Source organism: Coptis chinensis, chromosome 7 (genome assembly GCF_015680905.1).
Source record: "Coptis chinensis isolate HL-2020 chromosome 7, ASM1568090v1, whole genome shotgun sequence".
NCBI classification, from domain to species: Eukaryota; Viridiplantae; Streptophyta; class Magnoliopsida; order Ranunculales; family Ranunculaceae; genus Coptis; species Coptis chinensis.
Window position 1 is genome coordinate 94840664 of NC_141462.1, and position 17762 is coordinate 94858425.

Consider the following 17762-nt stretch of genomic DNA (forward strand, 5'->3'; position numbering starts at 1 on the left):
CATTTTTCCTTTAGCGAAAAGAAAATGCATATTTCTCTCTCTCTATTTGTGGAAAATAGCCACTTATTAAAGCGAGTGAGACGCACTGAGCAGTGAGCACAACACACCTGGTAAATTATTGGAGTCGTGCTTGAAGACAACTCATAACCACCAACTGTTCAGCTGCAGATTCGTTCCGCGTAGCGACAAAATAAATTTCCAACTTCACTTCATTGGCCTCACAACTCACAAGAGATACGTTAACATACTCGCGTGAATGGTTATAAAACGCCCTAAGAAAAATCAACACACGTCGCTCTCTTATTAGTCCCCCAAAAAAATACTTGTGGTTGAACTAACCTCTCCAAAATAGGATCCCACATGGCGAATATTATTAAAATATTCGAGTTCAATAAAGCCATTGGTTTTTTTCCTGAAAATTACATAAGTAGGCATAGAAAGTTTTGTTGTTTTTTGAATGGGTAGTTAGGTCATTTGAGAGTGAAAGTAACGGCATATTTCGATTATCTTGAAATATATATATATATATATATTTAATAAAGAGACAAAGACACGTGGTGGTAGATTCCGGAACAAGCATAAAAAGGGCTTTGTAGGGTTTGATTTTTCAGTTGTTCAATTCTTTCAGACTGAAACTTGTTATCAGATCCATTTTTTGAGGCTCTCGATTTTCAAAAAGGTTAGCTGAGGAATTTTCGAATACTTCTCTTTATCTTTATTAAGCTTAGTCAGTAATCGTGGCATATTCTGTTTTAATTTGATGGAAAATATGGTAGATCTAGAATCAAGTCTTTTGAATCTTTGCTTTTAATCTATGTTGATTGATTGATGTATGTAATGATCTGATTATATTGTTATGTCGATTTAGCTTATTTAACTGATTCATTTGTGATTGTTTAATAAATGAGTTATTAAGCCTTTAAGTTTAGCTTATATTTGATAGATCTGATTTAATATGTATGTCTCCAGATAAATTTTGCGCTGTAATACTCACTCTATCTTAAGGCGCTATGTATACCTGATATTTCATCTCGTTTATAGCTTCTGAAAGCTCTTACACAATCACACCATATTGTTTGGTTCCATAAAGGATTATACTGTTGTTGTTGTTGTTTTTTTTTTTTAATAATAAAACAAATAATGTTTTTTTTTTCGAGTTTTTTTTTTTTTTTTTTTTTTTTTTTCAAGTGGAAATTTTATTGATATTGATAACGAATTTTACAAAAAAAATTAGGACAAGCGTGCAACAAGCTGCGGCGCCGCAAGTCCTTTATGAATAAAGCTTATTATTATTATTATTATTTTTTTTTTATATACGGTCGTCAATGGTTGCAACATATTGTTCGTTTCTTGTTTATTGTGTATTTCACTGTTTGTTATTTTAGTTCATTCGATTTATATGCAAGAATATGTGTTGATTTGTCTTTAATGTTTTCAGGTTTTTCTCCTGTCTTTGTTGGTGAAGCCAGAGCTGAAATTTTCTTGTGCTTTCGAATTTCGGCTATTTGTCGTATCCTGTTTATTTTGCATTTTTTAGTTGTGATTGAAAGACAAAAAGCTAGGGAATGCTGAAAGATGTGCTTGAGCACCAAGTATTCCTTTTCTGAGGTGCATGAAGTTGTAGCTCCGCTTGGGCTTCCATTATTCATTCTTGATGAGTGTGGAGATTCAAGTCAAAGCCACTCCCCAGTCTGTGCCCAAGTGCACAATGGGGCCACAAGCTATAGGAAGCCTTCCGTGTTAAAATTTGACCATTGTGAAGACGGTTGAGCTTTCCATATATCAGAAACTCCTGCGTGTACATAGCCTCTTTAAATATAGTAGCAGGAGAAAGTAGGGAATTGTTTTTTATTTTCTGAATTTGGAATGGAGAACAAAGGGAGTGTGTTGATGCAAAGGTACGAGTTAGGAAGACTACTAGGGCAGGGAACCTTTGCTAAAGTTTACTTTGCAAGGAACCTTAAAACTGGCCAGAGTGTGGCCATCAAAATGATTGACAAGGAGAAGGTCTTGAAGGTTGGTCTAATTGAACAAATTAAGAGAGAAATTTCTGTGATGAAGCTGGTTAGACATCCTTTTGTTGTGCAGCTTTACGAGGTAATGGCTACCAAAACTAAGATTTACTTTGTTATGGAATATGCTAAAGGTGGTGAGCTTTTTAACAAGGTAGCCAAAGGCAAGCTTAAGGAAGATATTGCACGAAAATACTTTCAGCAGTTGATTAGTGCTGTTGATTTTTGCCACAGTCGTGGTGTTTATCACCGGGACCTGAAACCTGAAAACCTACTCTTAGATGAAGATGGTAACCTGAAGGTTTCAGATTTTGGATTGAGTGCCTTAGCTGAGTCTAAACATCAAGATGGGTTACTCCACACCACATGTGGGACCCCTGCATATGTTGCTCCTGAAGTTATAAACAGAAAAGGATATGATGGTGCAAAAGCTGACATCTGGTCTTGTGGGGTGGTTCTATTTGTTTTGATGGCTGGTTATCTCCCGTTTCATGACTCAAATCTGATGGAGCTGTATAGGAAGATTGGTAAAGGTGAATTTAAATGTCCAAATTGGTTTCCACCAGATGTCCGAAGGCTTTTGTCAAAGATCTTGGATCCAAACCCAAATACTAGGATATCAATCGCAAAGATAATGGAAAATTCTTGGTTCAGGAAGGGATTCGATTCCAAACCAGTAAAAACTGAAACAGAATACAAGGAACAGAATCCTCTTGTTGCAGATGCCGTTTTGACTCCTTATGAGAATAGCAGTACTCCTGCCGAGACAAAGCAAGACTTATCAAAGTTAACTAACTTAAATGCTTTTGATATCATATCACTTTCAGCGGGTTTTGACTTGTCTGGTTTGTTTGAAGAAAATGAAAACAAGAGAGAAGCACGTTTCACATCCAGGCAGGCTGCCCCAACTATCATATACAGGCTTGAAGAACTTGCTAATATCCTGAGGATGAAGGTGAAGAAGAAGGATGGGGGACTTCTGAAGTTTGAGGGATCAAAGGAGGGCAGGAAAGGAGCATTAGCTATTGATGCAGAGATCTTTGAGGTCACACCGTCTTTCCATTTGGTGGAGATGAAAAAGACTAATGGTGACACATTGGAGTATCAGAAGATATTGAAACAAGACATCAGACCAGCTCTGAAGGACATTGTTTGGGCTTGGCAGGGTGATCATCATTATCAGCAGCCACAACCTACAGAACAGTTGCAGCCTTTGTAAGCCTGATCCTAACCTTTCACATTAAGATTCTCACTCTGTACGAACCTGAGAAAATTTATTTCTTTGTTTTTCCCTTTTCTCTGTCCTTGGCATCTATCCTTGTGTTGTGGTAATCTATTTGTGTTTGTGAATTGTGACTATATACTTTGTATTTATGTGAACTTGCTGCACTTTCTTATTATTGTGTAAAAAACGACTGTTCTTGTACTTGATAGACCTCTCTGTAGTTGGCATTCTTTGTACTCTTTAGTGTGTTGGTGGTTGCTTTGCAACTCCTTAGCCGTAAAGTAGAGCCTGGAGGACTTGAAACATAATTCTTAATACAAATCCTTAAGCACAGTGATCGTTGGGAGATTGTGCAGTGCTCATTATTGGAATTATATTTCATGGAGCTTGCGGGAATCTAAAGCATTCCAATACAGGTTGTTTGATAGTCTATTGAGTCACGGTCGTCTATTCGAGTGAGAGTGAGTACCATCAGTGGACCTCACATACTGGTTAACAGTAGTAAGAATTGTTCATAGTAGGAACGTACATCCTTTTGCAGGATTGTGCTCAAAGATAATCGAATAGATAGGGTCGAGACATGTGGATGAGGTACTGGAAAGACACACTTAATAGATTTTTTGCAGTGTGCGTTATTGGTGGAAGAGTGGGTGCGTAGTATTAGTAACAGAACAGGTAGCTTGTTTCTGAAGAGCTTCAGCCGCCTTCAGCACAATAGTTGAGACCTAACCCAAATCAAAACAGTAGTCACACCATAAAAGTATCACCACCAGTCTGCAAAGTCATAATCTTATGGGGTAACCTAGGATTGATGTCTTGGATAAAACTTTGGTCAGTTTTCTAGGAAGTTTAGTGTTCCCTGAGAGAAACTTTCGAACTTTCATTACTTGTGGACGAGAATTGTTGGATTGAATAAACGTAATATACCAGTAACTTAAAAAGAAATTTGTTATGTGACAGAATTGGGAAAGGGGGAATAATTTTGAAAGAAGTTTTAACTAAGAGTGATGGACGATCGCTACTACACTAACAAGTTATGTCTAGACTCTAAAGTTGTCAATGGAAAGATTGAACGAAAATGCTACTCTGTTACCCAAAAAAGAAAAACACCACTCAAGTCAGTCAATTTATTATGAAAAAACAATTTTTGACATGGTAAGACGACTCCTATTAACTAACGACAGATATCTGTATGCATTCTTCCTGGGATGTATTCATGCTCGTACACACTTAAAAAGGTGATAGATGCCAATTATATATAGTGAAAGTGAGAAACATGTTTCTTCATTTGACGAAATTTGTATACAACTGAAAATGACAGCGCCGTAGATCTCAGGAAGTGAACAGAAGTATCAAATTAACATTAGTGGGTTAGTCATTAGTGGGTATGACAACAGCTAGAATATGTCGTGCGGGTGAACGTAGTCCACATCTCAGTTGAATAGTAGCACGTTTTCCTGCCTCGAGCTTGTGCTTCTTTTAACTTACGAAACGTGTTTTGGAAACTATATGGTTTTTTCTGAAATTATATCTTAGTACCAGAGACTGGAGAAGTGGAGATCCTTTGAAATGGAAAACACTCTGTCGTAGTTGGGAGGGCTCTATAAATTTTCATAAACTCTTGTCGAGCCGTGACCAGCGGGCCAAGGCTGTCGACTTAACAGGCATACTTCCATGAAGATATACTCGAGGGGCAACCAGCGCTAGTCCAATGCACTTTTAGTTTCTGAAGAACACTTTATCTCTTATGGAATGAGGTTTTTCTTTGCTTTCATCATCAAATTCCCATTTCAATTTCCAATCCTATTTCGTTCTTGCATCTAAATTAAGAATCAGCTCGTAGTATCGACTTAATCCTCATCCACTCTCTGACTAATTAGGTGTATAGTGACGTTTGGATCAGCTAGAATTTGGAAAAGTGTCGAAAAGAATATTGAGACCATGACTAGAATAACCTGCAACTAAATCAAATGGTCCTCTTCTTTTGTGAAATAAAATAAAAGGGATATTGGAGTCGTGATCATGTGCTTTGAAGTTCTGCTGTAAATCGAATAATTGACTTTATATTCCGTAGTTACATATATTCATCTGTTTTTAGTATAAAATCAGGTACCCAAGTTGAAATACTAGTTACTCGTATAACAGTAATTTACTTGTGTTATTGGTATAATTTTATTTCTATCGAGGAATAATTTGTTGATATGTAATCTGAAGTCTGAAGAACCTAAGAAAGTCTCTGAAGTCTCGTTGGAGAATCCACATATAAACTATGAATCTGAACCATTGTGCTGCATTCAGAATTTCAGATACAGCATAACGGGGAGTTTGTTTGTATCATTTTGCCATCTTTTTTTGTTTTTCAAAATGCGTAAGTTGCGAGGACTTCCACCTGTTGGTATAGAAATATGAACACTGACACAAAATTCGAATTCTTTCTTTTCTTAGTACGTTTTAAGGTAGAATCAAATAGATCTTTAGATGATATTGTCGGTTTGTCTCAAACATGTTTCAAAAACTTTTTAAACTGCAAATTAAACATGTTCCAAAAGACCCACTTGGCCAATGCTTTTCATTGGTTAAGTCAAAGAGTTACCGGCCAGTGACCCAGGGCTGGCTCTGAGGGTAGGCAGCCGCCTAGGGCTCCCACGAAATGGCCCACTAAAAAGGCCTCCACTTGGGGTGAACTAATACTTTACTACCCAGTTTTGTGTTCAATTTATAAAAATTGTGGGCTGGAATATGGAATGTGTAAGAGCATCTCTAGGTGGTGGTAGTATCACCTCTAAATTTGAAGGCGAAATTTGAAGAAATTAGATGCAAATTTTGACCAACTCTAGGTGGTCGCAAATATCGACCGTAAATTTGATTGTAGGGTCTACCACGCCCAGTACTACTGTCGCGCGATATTGGTGGCGACAGTACCAATATCACGTGCTATGATTGTTTAAATATTGCGCGACAGTCGGACTGTTGTCATTTCACACATTTGTTTTCAACATAGTTTCTCTAGTTCTAACAAAAAAATGGATTCCGACGACGAATATGTCTATAATAACCAAATAAGATAGAGTGGTGACGGTGAGAAAGATCAAAACAGTGGTAATAGTGCACTGGTTTGGAGCAATCCCATGGGTTATCTAGATGATGAACTAGGAACTTCTAGAGCTGGAAACCAGGGAGCTGAGCCAGACGATCCATTACTGCTTTAGTATCAACAAGTCGATTTTGAAATTCCTACTGAGCCTATGGATTTCAGCCATCTTAGACCGGTGTCTAGGAGGTGATATGATAAGCATGTCTCAAGAGTTGTTCTTGAACAACATGTATGTATTTTAATTTTATATATTAACAATAGTGTTTAACTTTAGTAGTTAAATATGTACATTTTTATTTTTATTTTTTAAATTTTAGTATCATTTTGCGTACATCAGAAATGTGTTATGTATTGGGTTCGGTGCACTCCACGTGTGCTTAAGACGTGGTGAGATGATATTAAAAAAGTCGGTGCACTTGACCATGTTAGAGATGCAATTCTAGCGACTTTCTTCGGTCATCTAGTTGACATACTTTACAATAAGACTGACATTCAGGGAGTTATCAATGGTTTAGTTGAGAGATGGTGGGATAGTACACATACTTTTCACTTTCCTCAGGGAGAGTTGGGCTTCACTCCACTAGATTTTTGTATGATATCTAGTTTGAGTATATGATTAGGTCATCCGTTGAGATGTAAAACTGAATTTCAGAGTTGTACCCAAATAATGACTTTCTTTCCTTGTCTGATCGAGGAGTCATATGACAGTGCTGGTGTTAGTTAGGATTTATGGTATTAAGGTTGCATATATTACACCGTTGACTAATGATGATGGATTGCAGTTTTTAATAAACTATTTGTCACTTGATTCTGATGATGATCAAGCACATATTGATGAGTATGTAAGAGCTTTATGTATGTATTTGATGGGCGTTTTGTTTCTTCCTTCTGGCTATTCCACGATTAACTTGGGGTATCTAGCCAACTTTGAGCACTTGTATGAGTTGGGCGGTATTGATTTTAGTGGAGCCATATACTATAATTTGTTGCGTTGTTTAGATAAGGCTTCTCGGTAAACTGGTGTTGTCACTAGTCCCCAGCTGGGAGGGTTTGCCATTCTCTTAGAGGTATGGTTTTATGAGTATTTCCGTGCTGTAAATCCTATTCTCACAGAGTACACCGATGAGAGGCCTAGGCTCAGGGTTTGGCACGGACCTCGTCGAGCTCGTCTGACCAGTAAGATCAGTCATAACATAACTTCTATCAGAACCCAAATCGAGCTTAGGACACATGCTTCTATTGTTTGGAGGCCTTGGCGGACATCTGTGCACGTCGACGCGAATGACTGTAAATACGCATTGTTCATTTCTCATAGGAGGATGGTATTCACTTGCAGGAGTGATATGGAGTGGTATTTAGGGGATAGATGTTATAGACAGCTCACACCATGCTTTGGTACCCCCCCTGATCCACCTACCCATATATCAAAGGCTAAAGACATTACCTTACAGCAAGTCATCGAAAGAAACGTGGATTGGAGTTAGCCAGTAGCTTCTGACCTAGTTACATTGTAGATTTATGAGTAGTATTACCGTTATTGGTTTAAGGTATCTATTGGTCATTTGCTCCCAGTTGTGGCTCGTACAGGCAACATTCATACGGTTAACAAAATGGGTGTCAGACGTGAATAGCAGATTGATCAGCCGTCACAGCCGATGTTTCAGCACACACATTTATTCCAACGCCATATCCCCCTCAATCAGAGTAGCCTTGGGTTTTCAGTTTGAGTGATCCGAGTGGCCAGACGATTTACCATCCCATTTCTTTTATTGATGACACTCGTGTCGTACAGTTATAGCCTGACCTTGGACATCTACCTCTGGTAATTATTTTGATTGGTTTTGGTTTATTATTTTTGTTTATTATGAAAATGTCATAAATTATTAATGAATAATTATTTTAGGATGAGCTACGCATGAGATATGATGCTATTATAAGATCTTTTCCAATCTTAATCCACGCTCTAGTAAGAACAATATTTTTTTAATTTGTCCAATTTAGACCCCTGTCTTGATTTGGTTGTGATATTGAGAGTGTTGTGTGTGAAATGATTGAGTTGTTTGATAAGAATATTTGAGTTGAGTGTATGTAAAATAAATAAGGAAATGAGTGTAGATATATGGATGTAGAATTCTGATCGTTTTTTGCCTATTTTTTTTTCGTTGAAGCACGCGACAATGACAATGGCGCGGAGTGCTGGTCAAAATCAAAAAAATAATTGGGGCGACATTTGCAATAGCGCGTAACATTACCACTGTCAAGCCGCATCCGCATCCGCATCCGAAATCCCAGATTTGCTTCCAAAGATGCGGCTAAACAGGTGATGCGACCGAATTTACTTCCACAAAAAGTTGGATTTTCACGAAATTTTGAGTTTTGAAAGCAAATTTAGAGAAATTAGGAGGTGATACTACTACCTAGAGATGCTCTAAGGTTATCACCAGTAGATTAGATAGATCAGTCGCCATTGAAAATGGATTATTACTCTATAAACAATATGAACAATGTGCATATGATTTTTACTTTACATTTTGGGTTTTACAAAAGTTTGATTTTAAAAACTCACCTAGGGCCCTCACAATCTCAGAAGGGTATGCAATGACCTCTAAAAAAAAAAGAGAGAGAGAAGAAGCTAGGAGTGCGAACTATAGTACACAATATCAGGACATGGGTATTTATTGATACTCAATTTTGATATGTATCGTGGATATATCCTTATATTTAGGGATATTTGGCATTGTTTCCATGCAAATATCGTGGATATATCCAAAATATCAATAAATATCGTAGATATTGTGGATATTTTTTTATATATCATGATACATTATTTATATTTATTTGAAATATAATAGTAAAAATTAAATAAAATTGTTATATACACAAAATATCACTAAATATCTCTAAATATCCCCAAATATCTCCAAATATCCCAAATATTACAAATATAGTTAAAATATCGTCGATATTTGCAGTTGTATATATCTTTAAACATATCGTAATATTTATATATCTTTCTCTGAAATCTAGATAGATATCCCCAAATATCGCGATATATCAGGATATTTTGTACTATGGTGCGAACTACTATCGAGTACTACTCACAAGTTTATCGAGTACTACTCACAAGTTCAATAGCCGGTTTGCTTGACTTGCACTTGGTTATCTATAGCCATCAACTCAGTAATGTGATCCTTTTAGCCCATCAAAGAAAAAATGACTCTATTTAGGTGTAGTATTCAAGTAAAGAAATGAGTGTAGAAGGGAACGTAAGCTCAGATTGCAACGTTCAACTGTTCAAACGAAAGGGTTGGTGTATGGGAACGTAAGCTCAGATTGCAACGTTCAACTGTTCAAACGAAAGGGTTGGTGTATGGGGCCATGGGGGTTACACTGTTACAGTGGCGTTCATACTTCAGACCAGGAACAAGAATTTGCTGATATTCTGCTAGAAAACTTGATTTTCCTCGAGCTACAATTACAAACCAACTTCAAAACTATACAATTTTTTTTTTTTTTTTTTTTTTTGGGCGGTGACTCCGGTGAGTCGGTAACTATACAATTTTGATAAAGCATCTCTTACAATGCCCACTTCACAGCCCATCTCTCAACCTTATGAAAATGATTGATGTCCTATCAATCTTTTCTATCTAGGACTGACACAGATTCTCGAAGTACACTTCCACACTTCTGGCAATGATAATTCAGAATATTGTGCTCTCCATTTGATTAATTATTTTCAGTTAAGGGAATATTGCTGAAGGACACGATCTCTTCAGTAGTTTGAAGCCTTAATAAGCAACTAATGAACATTTGTGATTGGAAGGGAGCACACTTAGATACTGATTCCGAATCATTCGTACCACTTTGTTTTTTTATTAGAAAGATGAGATGGTAAGAAAGCAATAGAGTCCAAATTCCAAAAAACAATTGGGTTTTGAGTTAATGACAAAGTTTACAGAGAATCTAAGTGCACTTATTCATGATTTTGGGTTTCGCTTAAAGCGCTACGATGATAGGGAATAGGGTGGGTTAACTGCATACCTTTCTATGTGGAAGCAGTAATCTTATTAGTCTCATTCAAGCAAAAAACAAAGGAAAAGAAAGTTTATGAGCTATATGGTGCGTTTTGTCCCAATCCATTAGCAGTCCCCACAACCTGTTGCCCTTTGTTTACTTGAACAACTAACAAAAAGTTCAAGTCCCCATCTGATGCGACATTGCCCATAAATCATGCGGAGTACAAGTGTAAAAGTTAAAACCCCATGCCAGGTCCTGAATTTTACAAAAACGGAAATAGACACTAAATTTATTTTTTTGGTAGACAAAAAACGTGTGAATAGGTCTATCTAAACTACTTTAATGTTGGCGAACTCTAGCTACAGTCCCACAACAGTAAAATAGTATTTGTTTATGTATCTTTCCATCACTTTTTCGGTTTTTGTCGTATATATTTTTATTTTTATTATTTTACTCCAAATATTTAGTAGATTGACCATATCACCATGATGTTTTAACAAAAAAACGTTTATCCCTTTTTTTTTATATATAAATCAGGATATTATCTTTCTTTGCTTGAAGCAAAACACACAATCTTGCCTGTATCAGTATAGTTTTTAAAAAGGGAATTTTGATTTAATCTCCCAAAGTTTGGTAGTATTTTGACTAAATCCTCCGTTTTAAAAATTATTTGAGTTTGCCTCCCATTTCGTCAATTTTGTGTGTAACAAACGTTTGTCCTTTACATATTGACCATTTTGCTCTTTCTAAAAAAAGAACAACATTTAAAAAAAAAAAAAGTTTGAGGTTTACTATTAGTTAGTGTAAACCCCCCAAACGTCAATATGATATTTGCATAAACCCCCCAAAAAAGAGTGGAATTGGATTCGGAAAGCATCTTCGTCAGCTCTGAGCAGTATGAAGTATTATTCAATGCGTATTTCTTGAAACACCTTACTGGACACTTGTTGAAGTACCTTAAAACAATTGAAATCATAGATTGTCGAGTTGCAGATGAGGATGAATTACACATTGTGAGATATTTACTTGAGAACGCCATCTCCTTGAAGAAAATGAAAATTGCATACCACCTTAGCGTTAAAGAGAATGTAAACTTTCGAATGCTGATTGCTGAGTCGTTGTTGAAATTCGCCAAGGGTCCTCCCCCAATGCAATAATTGAGTTCTCCTAAATCTTGACAGGTGAGTACTGTAGTCTGCTACCTATCCCTCCCTCTTGTAGCACCCACTTAGTAATATTGAAGTAGGTTCTAATCTTATAGATAACTGTATTAACTGGGATCACAAGATAGTCAAGCATGCACAAGTTTACTTGGGATCCGTTTAGGCTTACTCAATCTTCGTAAATTGAAGTCACATTGATAGAATTTATATGACATTCGTTTATGCTTACTCAAAACCCATTATGTTTCAATGATTACACCTTTTATTTCACCAACAGATTATCCCAAATCACACTCATTTTGTCTGTGATTTTTCCGGCCCTAGGGGAGTTTACTCGACCCATTCCCCAGTTTTCCGCACTGCTCAAGTAAGTGTGCGACTTCGTATGAGGACCTCCTTCCCTTCTGCCCACTCTCCGTTCACATGGTTATCAAAGCGGATGAGGAAGGGTGGGCAGAAGGTACACTACGAGCCCTCTATCCCACACATCTATCCAGAAGCAATTGTAGTTCACCGATTCCACACATTGTTTGCCTTTCGACAGAAACATTTCCCTTAACCGTAGTAGGCGAGCAAGTAAACTATATGGGTTGTTTCCAAAGGCATTCTTTAAAGTATCAAAACTAAGTCTTTCACTGGCAGTCCCTGGGAAAGTTGTCTCAGCCTGGCCAAAAAACGCAATTTCGACTCATCAAGATTCAATCTATTTGGGGGGTGCCCGACGTCAACCTCACAATCGTCTTCCTGCGCTTTCAGGTGCGAAAGAGTAGAAAGTAAAGTTCAGTAAAGGAAGAGAGTCAGACTCACCTCGAGTACTACCAACACATGATTAGCTAACACTCAATTTGGAATATTCACTCTCGAGTTGAATTGTTTATTTGGAAATTAACTAGTGGCTTCATTTCCGTGGAGCAATTTTTAATTTTTGGAAGTATCATGATGATAATACTTTCCCTAGATGTGGGGAAATGGTGATCCCTCTGAATCTACTTTTCATGCAGTAGTGTTTTCACCTGTTAGAAATCGTAAACTTGAAAATTGGAGGGTTTATGCAAATAGCATATTGACGTTTGGGGGGTTTACACTAACTAATAGTAAACCTCAAACTTGATTTGTTTTAATGAAAAAAAAAATGTTGTTCTTTTTTCAGAAAGGGCAAAATGGTCAATATGTAAAGTACAAACATCTGTTACATACAAAATTAACGGAGTGGGGGGTAAATTCAAATGATTTTTAAAATAGGGGGTTTAATCAAAACGCTACCAAATTTTAGGGGGTTAAATAAAAAATTTTCTTTTTAAAAAGATCTGTAACTTAATACTGTGCAAACAGGAATTGAATCCTAAATTTTAATATCATCACCCAAATATTTTACCAATTGAGTTATTGACACTTCCTACAACACTATATATTTAGGCTAAATCTATGGTGCGCAGGTCGTATAGTATGCTATCAAATCTGGGCCACATTACCTGTGCACCATACATCTCGCGCACTGAAGACATGCTCATATATTTATCAGACAAAAGACATAACAAAAAATATCTAAACTACTCTCTACTACTTGTGACTTTTGGCACATTTGTATATAAAATATCAGGTCAATTTTGATGATTCAAGGTTCGTGTTAGACAACTGTCTTGCATATTTGAAAGGACTTTCGTAAAGAAAAAGAAATTCAAAAGAAGTGAGGTCTCACGTGATGCATGCCAAACAATGGGAAATGAGGAGGGTGAAGTGCTTCACTACGATAATATCTACGTAGTTTATGACTTCTAGAAATTTAAACCTGACGTGCATAGAAGGGTATGTATTTCCATAGTGCCATTCCCTCCTGGTTTTTTTGGCTTGGAAATCAAAAACTTTTCTCAACTTTTTAACCTCATTATTGACCTAAATATATCATATCACACTACTGCTTATGGCCCATTTGAAGTTCCATCTCATGTATTATCTGGACCCCGAGTTTTCTACTTTTTCGTTTTATTGAGCATGACATAAAATAAAACTGAGAATCTGTCCTCTTTGTTGGGATTTTTTTGTTTTATATTTCAAAATAATTGTGTAGTGCAAAGTGAAAAAGAAAAACATTTAGTGCTTCTCTTCACTTTGTATTTTTGTGACAGTAACACATTGGTAAACAAACACTAATTTTGTGAGTATATCTAGATTATCTTTAGTCTAAGAGCATGATTTTTGGATACAAATGTTTTTGTGTTAGAATAGAGACTGCACACAAAGCTACACACACCCGCACCGAGCCACATCGTTTCTTGTCGTGTATTGTCGGGTTCGGGCTTGGGATTGGGTGTGATATGTTAGTGGGCTTGGCTAATTCTCTAAATTGTTTTTAGCTTCTCCACTACATTTTAGTCTTCTATTAACAGTAGGTTTCTCATACTGTTTTGGAAACTAAACTGAATTGTTCCAATATAAACAGGTGTTACGTCCATATCAAAATACAGTCTTAACAAATCCTAAACCAGTTCTTTTTCTTCTCCTTTATAGCCTCCAGAGAGAGTTGTGTTACCGTTTTAGAAGAGTAGTATGTTTGAGTACATATCAGTCTGTTATTACCATAAATCTTGTAAGGGGACTCGTCTGTTGAAGCCTTTTTGCACCATCTAAACAGGGCGAAATTTTTCCTTAAGAACAATGTCTAACACGCCTTAGTCGTTCTTGATCATTCTGTCATTGTCTCTTTTCTAATTCCTAACCCCAGGTACTACAATCTTAAGAAAAGAATTTCGATATGTTTGCACCACTCGGTTACACCAACCAAGGAATTTGATAAGAACAATTATGGAGTTATTGAAGTTACTTATAATCTGATGGATGCTTTGCCTTTGTTGTCTGCTCGCAACTTACCTAATATGTTCAAGATTGAATCCTTTAACGGTCTCACTTCAAGCGTTGGAAAGAGAGGGTGTTCTTAGCCCTAGACGTCCTAAACTATGTAAGGTATCTTATTGAATCTGCACCCATGGAAGGTTATATTGATTTCGAAAGAAATCATGTTGCTTGGATAAAAGGTAACAAAGTATGTCGTCATGCAATTTTGAGTACCCTATCTAATGATATTTTTTATATTTACTGTTCATCTAAAAACGCACATGAAATATGGGATAGTTTGAACAAAAAAATATATAATTGAAGATGATAGTACTCAAAAATATGTTGTAGAGAATTTTCTTAAGTTCCCGATGAGAGAGGATAGAGATGTAACGTCTCAAATCTATGACTTTCATATACTAGTTAGTGATATGAAAACTGAGGATATTAATTTACACGAACATTTTATTGTTGGATGTTTAAGTGAGAAACTCCTTGAGTCTTGGAAGCATTATAAAAATAGTATGAAGCATAAACACAAACAGATGACTCTTGAGGATGTGATCATTTACATTTACATAAAGGAGAATAACAAGACTCGGGATGATACACTGGCTAAGGAATTTGACTCTAAGGCTAATATAATTGAGGGTAATCCCAACAAGACCAACAAATACTCTAAGAAGCAAAACTTCAAAAGAAATAAGAATTTCAAAGTCAAAGGCCCTTCTTTCAAGAGGAGTGGTACTGACAATGAAAATTGTTATATTTGTGGAAAACCAAGACATAGAGCTTTTCAGTGCAGGCACAAGAAGGACAATGATGATCTTCCCAACGCTAATTTAGTTGAAGGAGATTGTGAGTACCCTACATCATATTTTCGGTCCAGAACGTACTCAGACCATGGACCGAAAGTGAGACCAGTGGCGGATTAGTCTGGTGGCTGTCAAATAAATATTTTTGGATCATCCGGTCCTCAAATCCGTTAGAGTTCACAATAGGTCGATCTAAGGCCCATCCGGGTAGCCCAAGTTTATGGATCCAATCCATTCAGATGATTATGATCTAGTAACCCGATCCGCGGAGACGAGAAATCTTAGTGCAATCCGATAAGATCTTGCACAAGGATAGAATGAAATCTTAGAGAATGATCTTATTTTAGATAGAATCATACTAGGATTCATCAAGGAAGGCAATCTCCGAGAATCACTTTCTTGGCCGTTAAGGCAGGAGATTGCTATATATACGAAGGCTTCTGCAGCCTCCAGAACTTTGTTTTAAGAGATTTGATCCTGGATTCCTTACTGGGTATATAGACAACCAAAACGTTGGTGCAGTCTCTCTTCTTCAAAAAACCTAATCCCATCTCTTTCGAGCTTTCGAAAGCACCACTACATCGGGAGTGTCGGGTTAACTTTTCGATATAATTGCTGCTGTAGTGTCCCAAGTTTTCATGGCTACTGGCAAGAAAAATTGGGCACTAGATTCTAGTGTTATCATTCACATCTGTGGTGATGTTGAAACTTTCTCAGATTATATATAAGTGAAAGATGAACGAGTCTATATGGGTGACTTAAGATCTGTTCCTATTAAAAGAAAAATCAAAGTTCTTCTAAAGTTAACTTTAAGGAAAACCCTTTCACTTGGTAATGTTCTCATGTTCCTAAGATTCATCAGAATATGATTTATGTGTCATTATTGGGAAAAGTTGGTGTCAAGATGTATTTTGAAAGTGATAAATTTGTTCTGAGTAAGAATGAAAGTTTTCTTGGGAAATGTTATTGTAATAATAGTGGTCTATTCATGCTAAATGTACTTGACAACATTATTATGAATGAGAATAAATATGCTTATGCTTATTTGCTTGACTCTTTTAATATATGACATGGTAGACTAGGACATTTGAATGTTCAATAAATGAAAATGATGAAAGCATGTGGTTTAGTGTCTAATATTTTTTTATTTTTCTACTGATAAATGTGAAATATGTGCTGAGACTAAAGCTACAACGAAACCTTGCAGACCTGTTTCTAGAGATAAAACTGAATTGCTTACCCTTATTCATACTAATTTGGGTGAATTTAGAAATACAATGTCTAGAGGAGGAAAATTTTATTATATATTACACTCATAGATGATTTCTCTAAGTACACCATGATATATTTACTTAGAAACAAACATGAGACAAGTGAGATATTTCTCACATACAAAGCTGAAGTTGAAAACCACCTTAATTAACTGTAAGATAAAAAGACTCAGGAGTGGAGAATATGAGTCCAACCAATTCCAGGATTTTTGTGACAAGAATGACATGATTCATGAAACTACTCCACCATACTCTCCTGAGTCTAATGGAGTAGTAGAAAGGAAAAAAGGAACACTAAAATAAATGATGAATGTTATGCTTGTTAGTTATGGATCTCCCTTGAACTTGTTGGGGGAGCAATTCTATCTGCTTGCCATATACAAAATAGAATACCTAACAAGAAAACAGGAGATAATACACCATATGAAGTATGGAAGGGTCATGCACTTAACTTGAAATACTTCAAAATGTGGGGGTGTTATAGTGAATGAACTTAAAAAGAGAACATTGGGACCTAGGACTGTTGATTACGTTCATTGGTTATGCTTTTTAATAGTGTTGCATATAGATTTTTAGTTATAAAATCTGATTATAATTTTGTGGATGCTAACACTATTATAGAGAGTAAAAATGCTACTTTCTTTGAAAATGTGTTTATTTTGAAAATTGGCGTTGAGAGGTTGGATGCTTATAATGGACAACAATAATCAACAAATCCTAAAATTTATGAACAAAAAATTCGAAAAAGTAAAGGAGATAGCAAATCCACCAATTTTAATTTTGATGATGACTTTTACACGTTTCTTGTTGATGATGATCTTGTAACATATAATGAGACTATTAGTTATAGAGATGCACCTTTCTAGAAAGATGCAATTAACTTAGAACTAGATTCGATTATATCTAATCATATATGAGAGATAGTTTATCTATCTCCTGGGGCGAAACATATACTTTACAAGTGGATCTTCAAAAAGAAACTGAAAACATATGATTCCATTAATAAATACAAGGTTAGATTAGTAGCTAGTCAAGGGATTTTCCCAGAAAAAGGTATTGACTATTTTAATATTTATACTCTTATAACTAGAATTTCTTCTATAAGAGTTCTAATAGCTCTAGCTGTTATTCATAATTTATTTATTCATCAAATGGATGTGAAAAATGCATTTTTGAATGATGATCTTGATGAAAAAATATATATGATTCAGTCTAAGGGTGAGGGTAATATAGTACTAGAGAATGATCAATAAAGTATGCAAATTGGTTAAGTCATTATATGGGTTAAAACAAACGCTGAAACAATGACATGGAAAATTTGACAGTGTAATGA

The 17762-nt window shown here is 36.1% G+C and overlaps 1 protein-coding gene across 1 annotated transcript; it reads left to right on the forward strand.

The window, feature by feature from the left end:
• The first annotated feature begins 538 nt into the window (after positions 1-538).
• Positions 539-3438, forward strand: LOC147490180 (CBL-interacting protein kinase 18-like). The gene is made up of 2 exons (XM_086569935.1): positions 539-679; positions 1439-3438. The coding sequence occupies exon 2, from the start codon at positions 1867-1869 to the stop codon at positions 3229-3231; it is 1365 nt and encodes a 454-aa protein (XP_086426061.1). The 5' UTR covers positions 539-679; positions 1439-1866; the 3' UTR covers positions 3232-3438.
• The last annotated feature ends 14324 nt before the right edge of the window (positions 3439-17762 follow it).

Excerpts from the sequence above, each read along its gene's own strand:
- LOC147490180 (XM_086569935.1), top strand. The coding sequence starts at position 1,867 with ATGGAGAACAAAGGGAGTGTGTTGATGCAAAGGTACGAGTTAGGAAGA.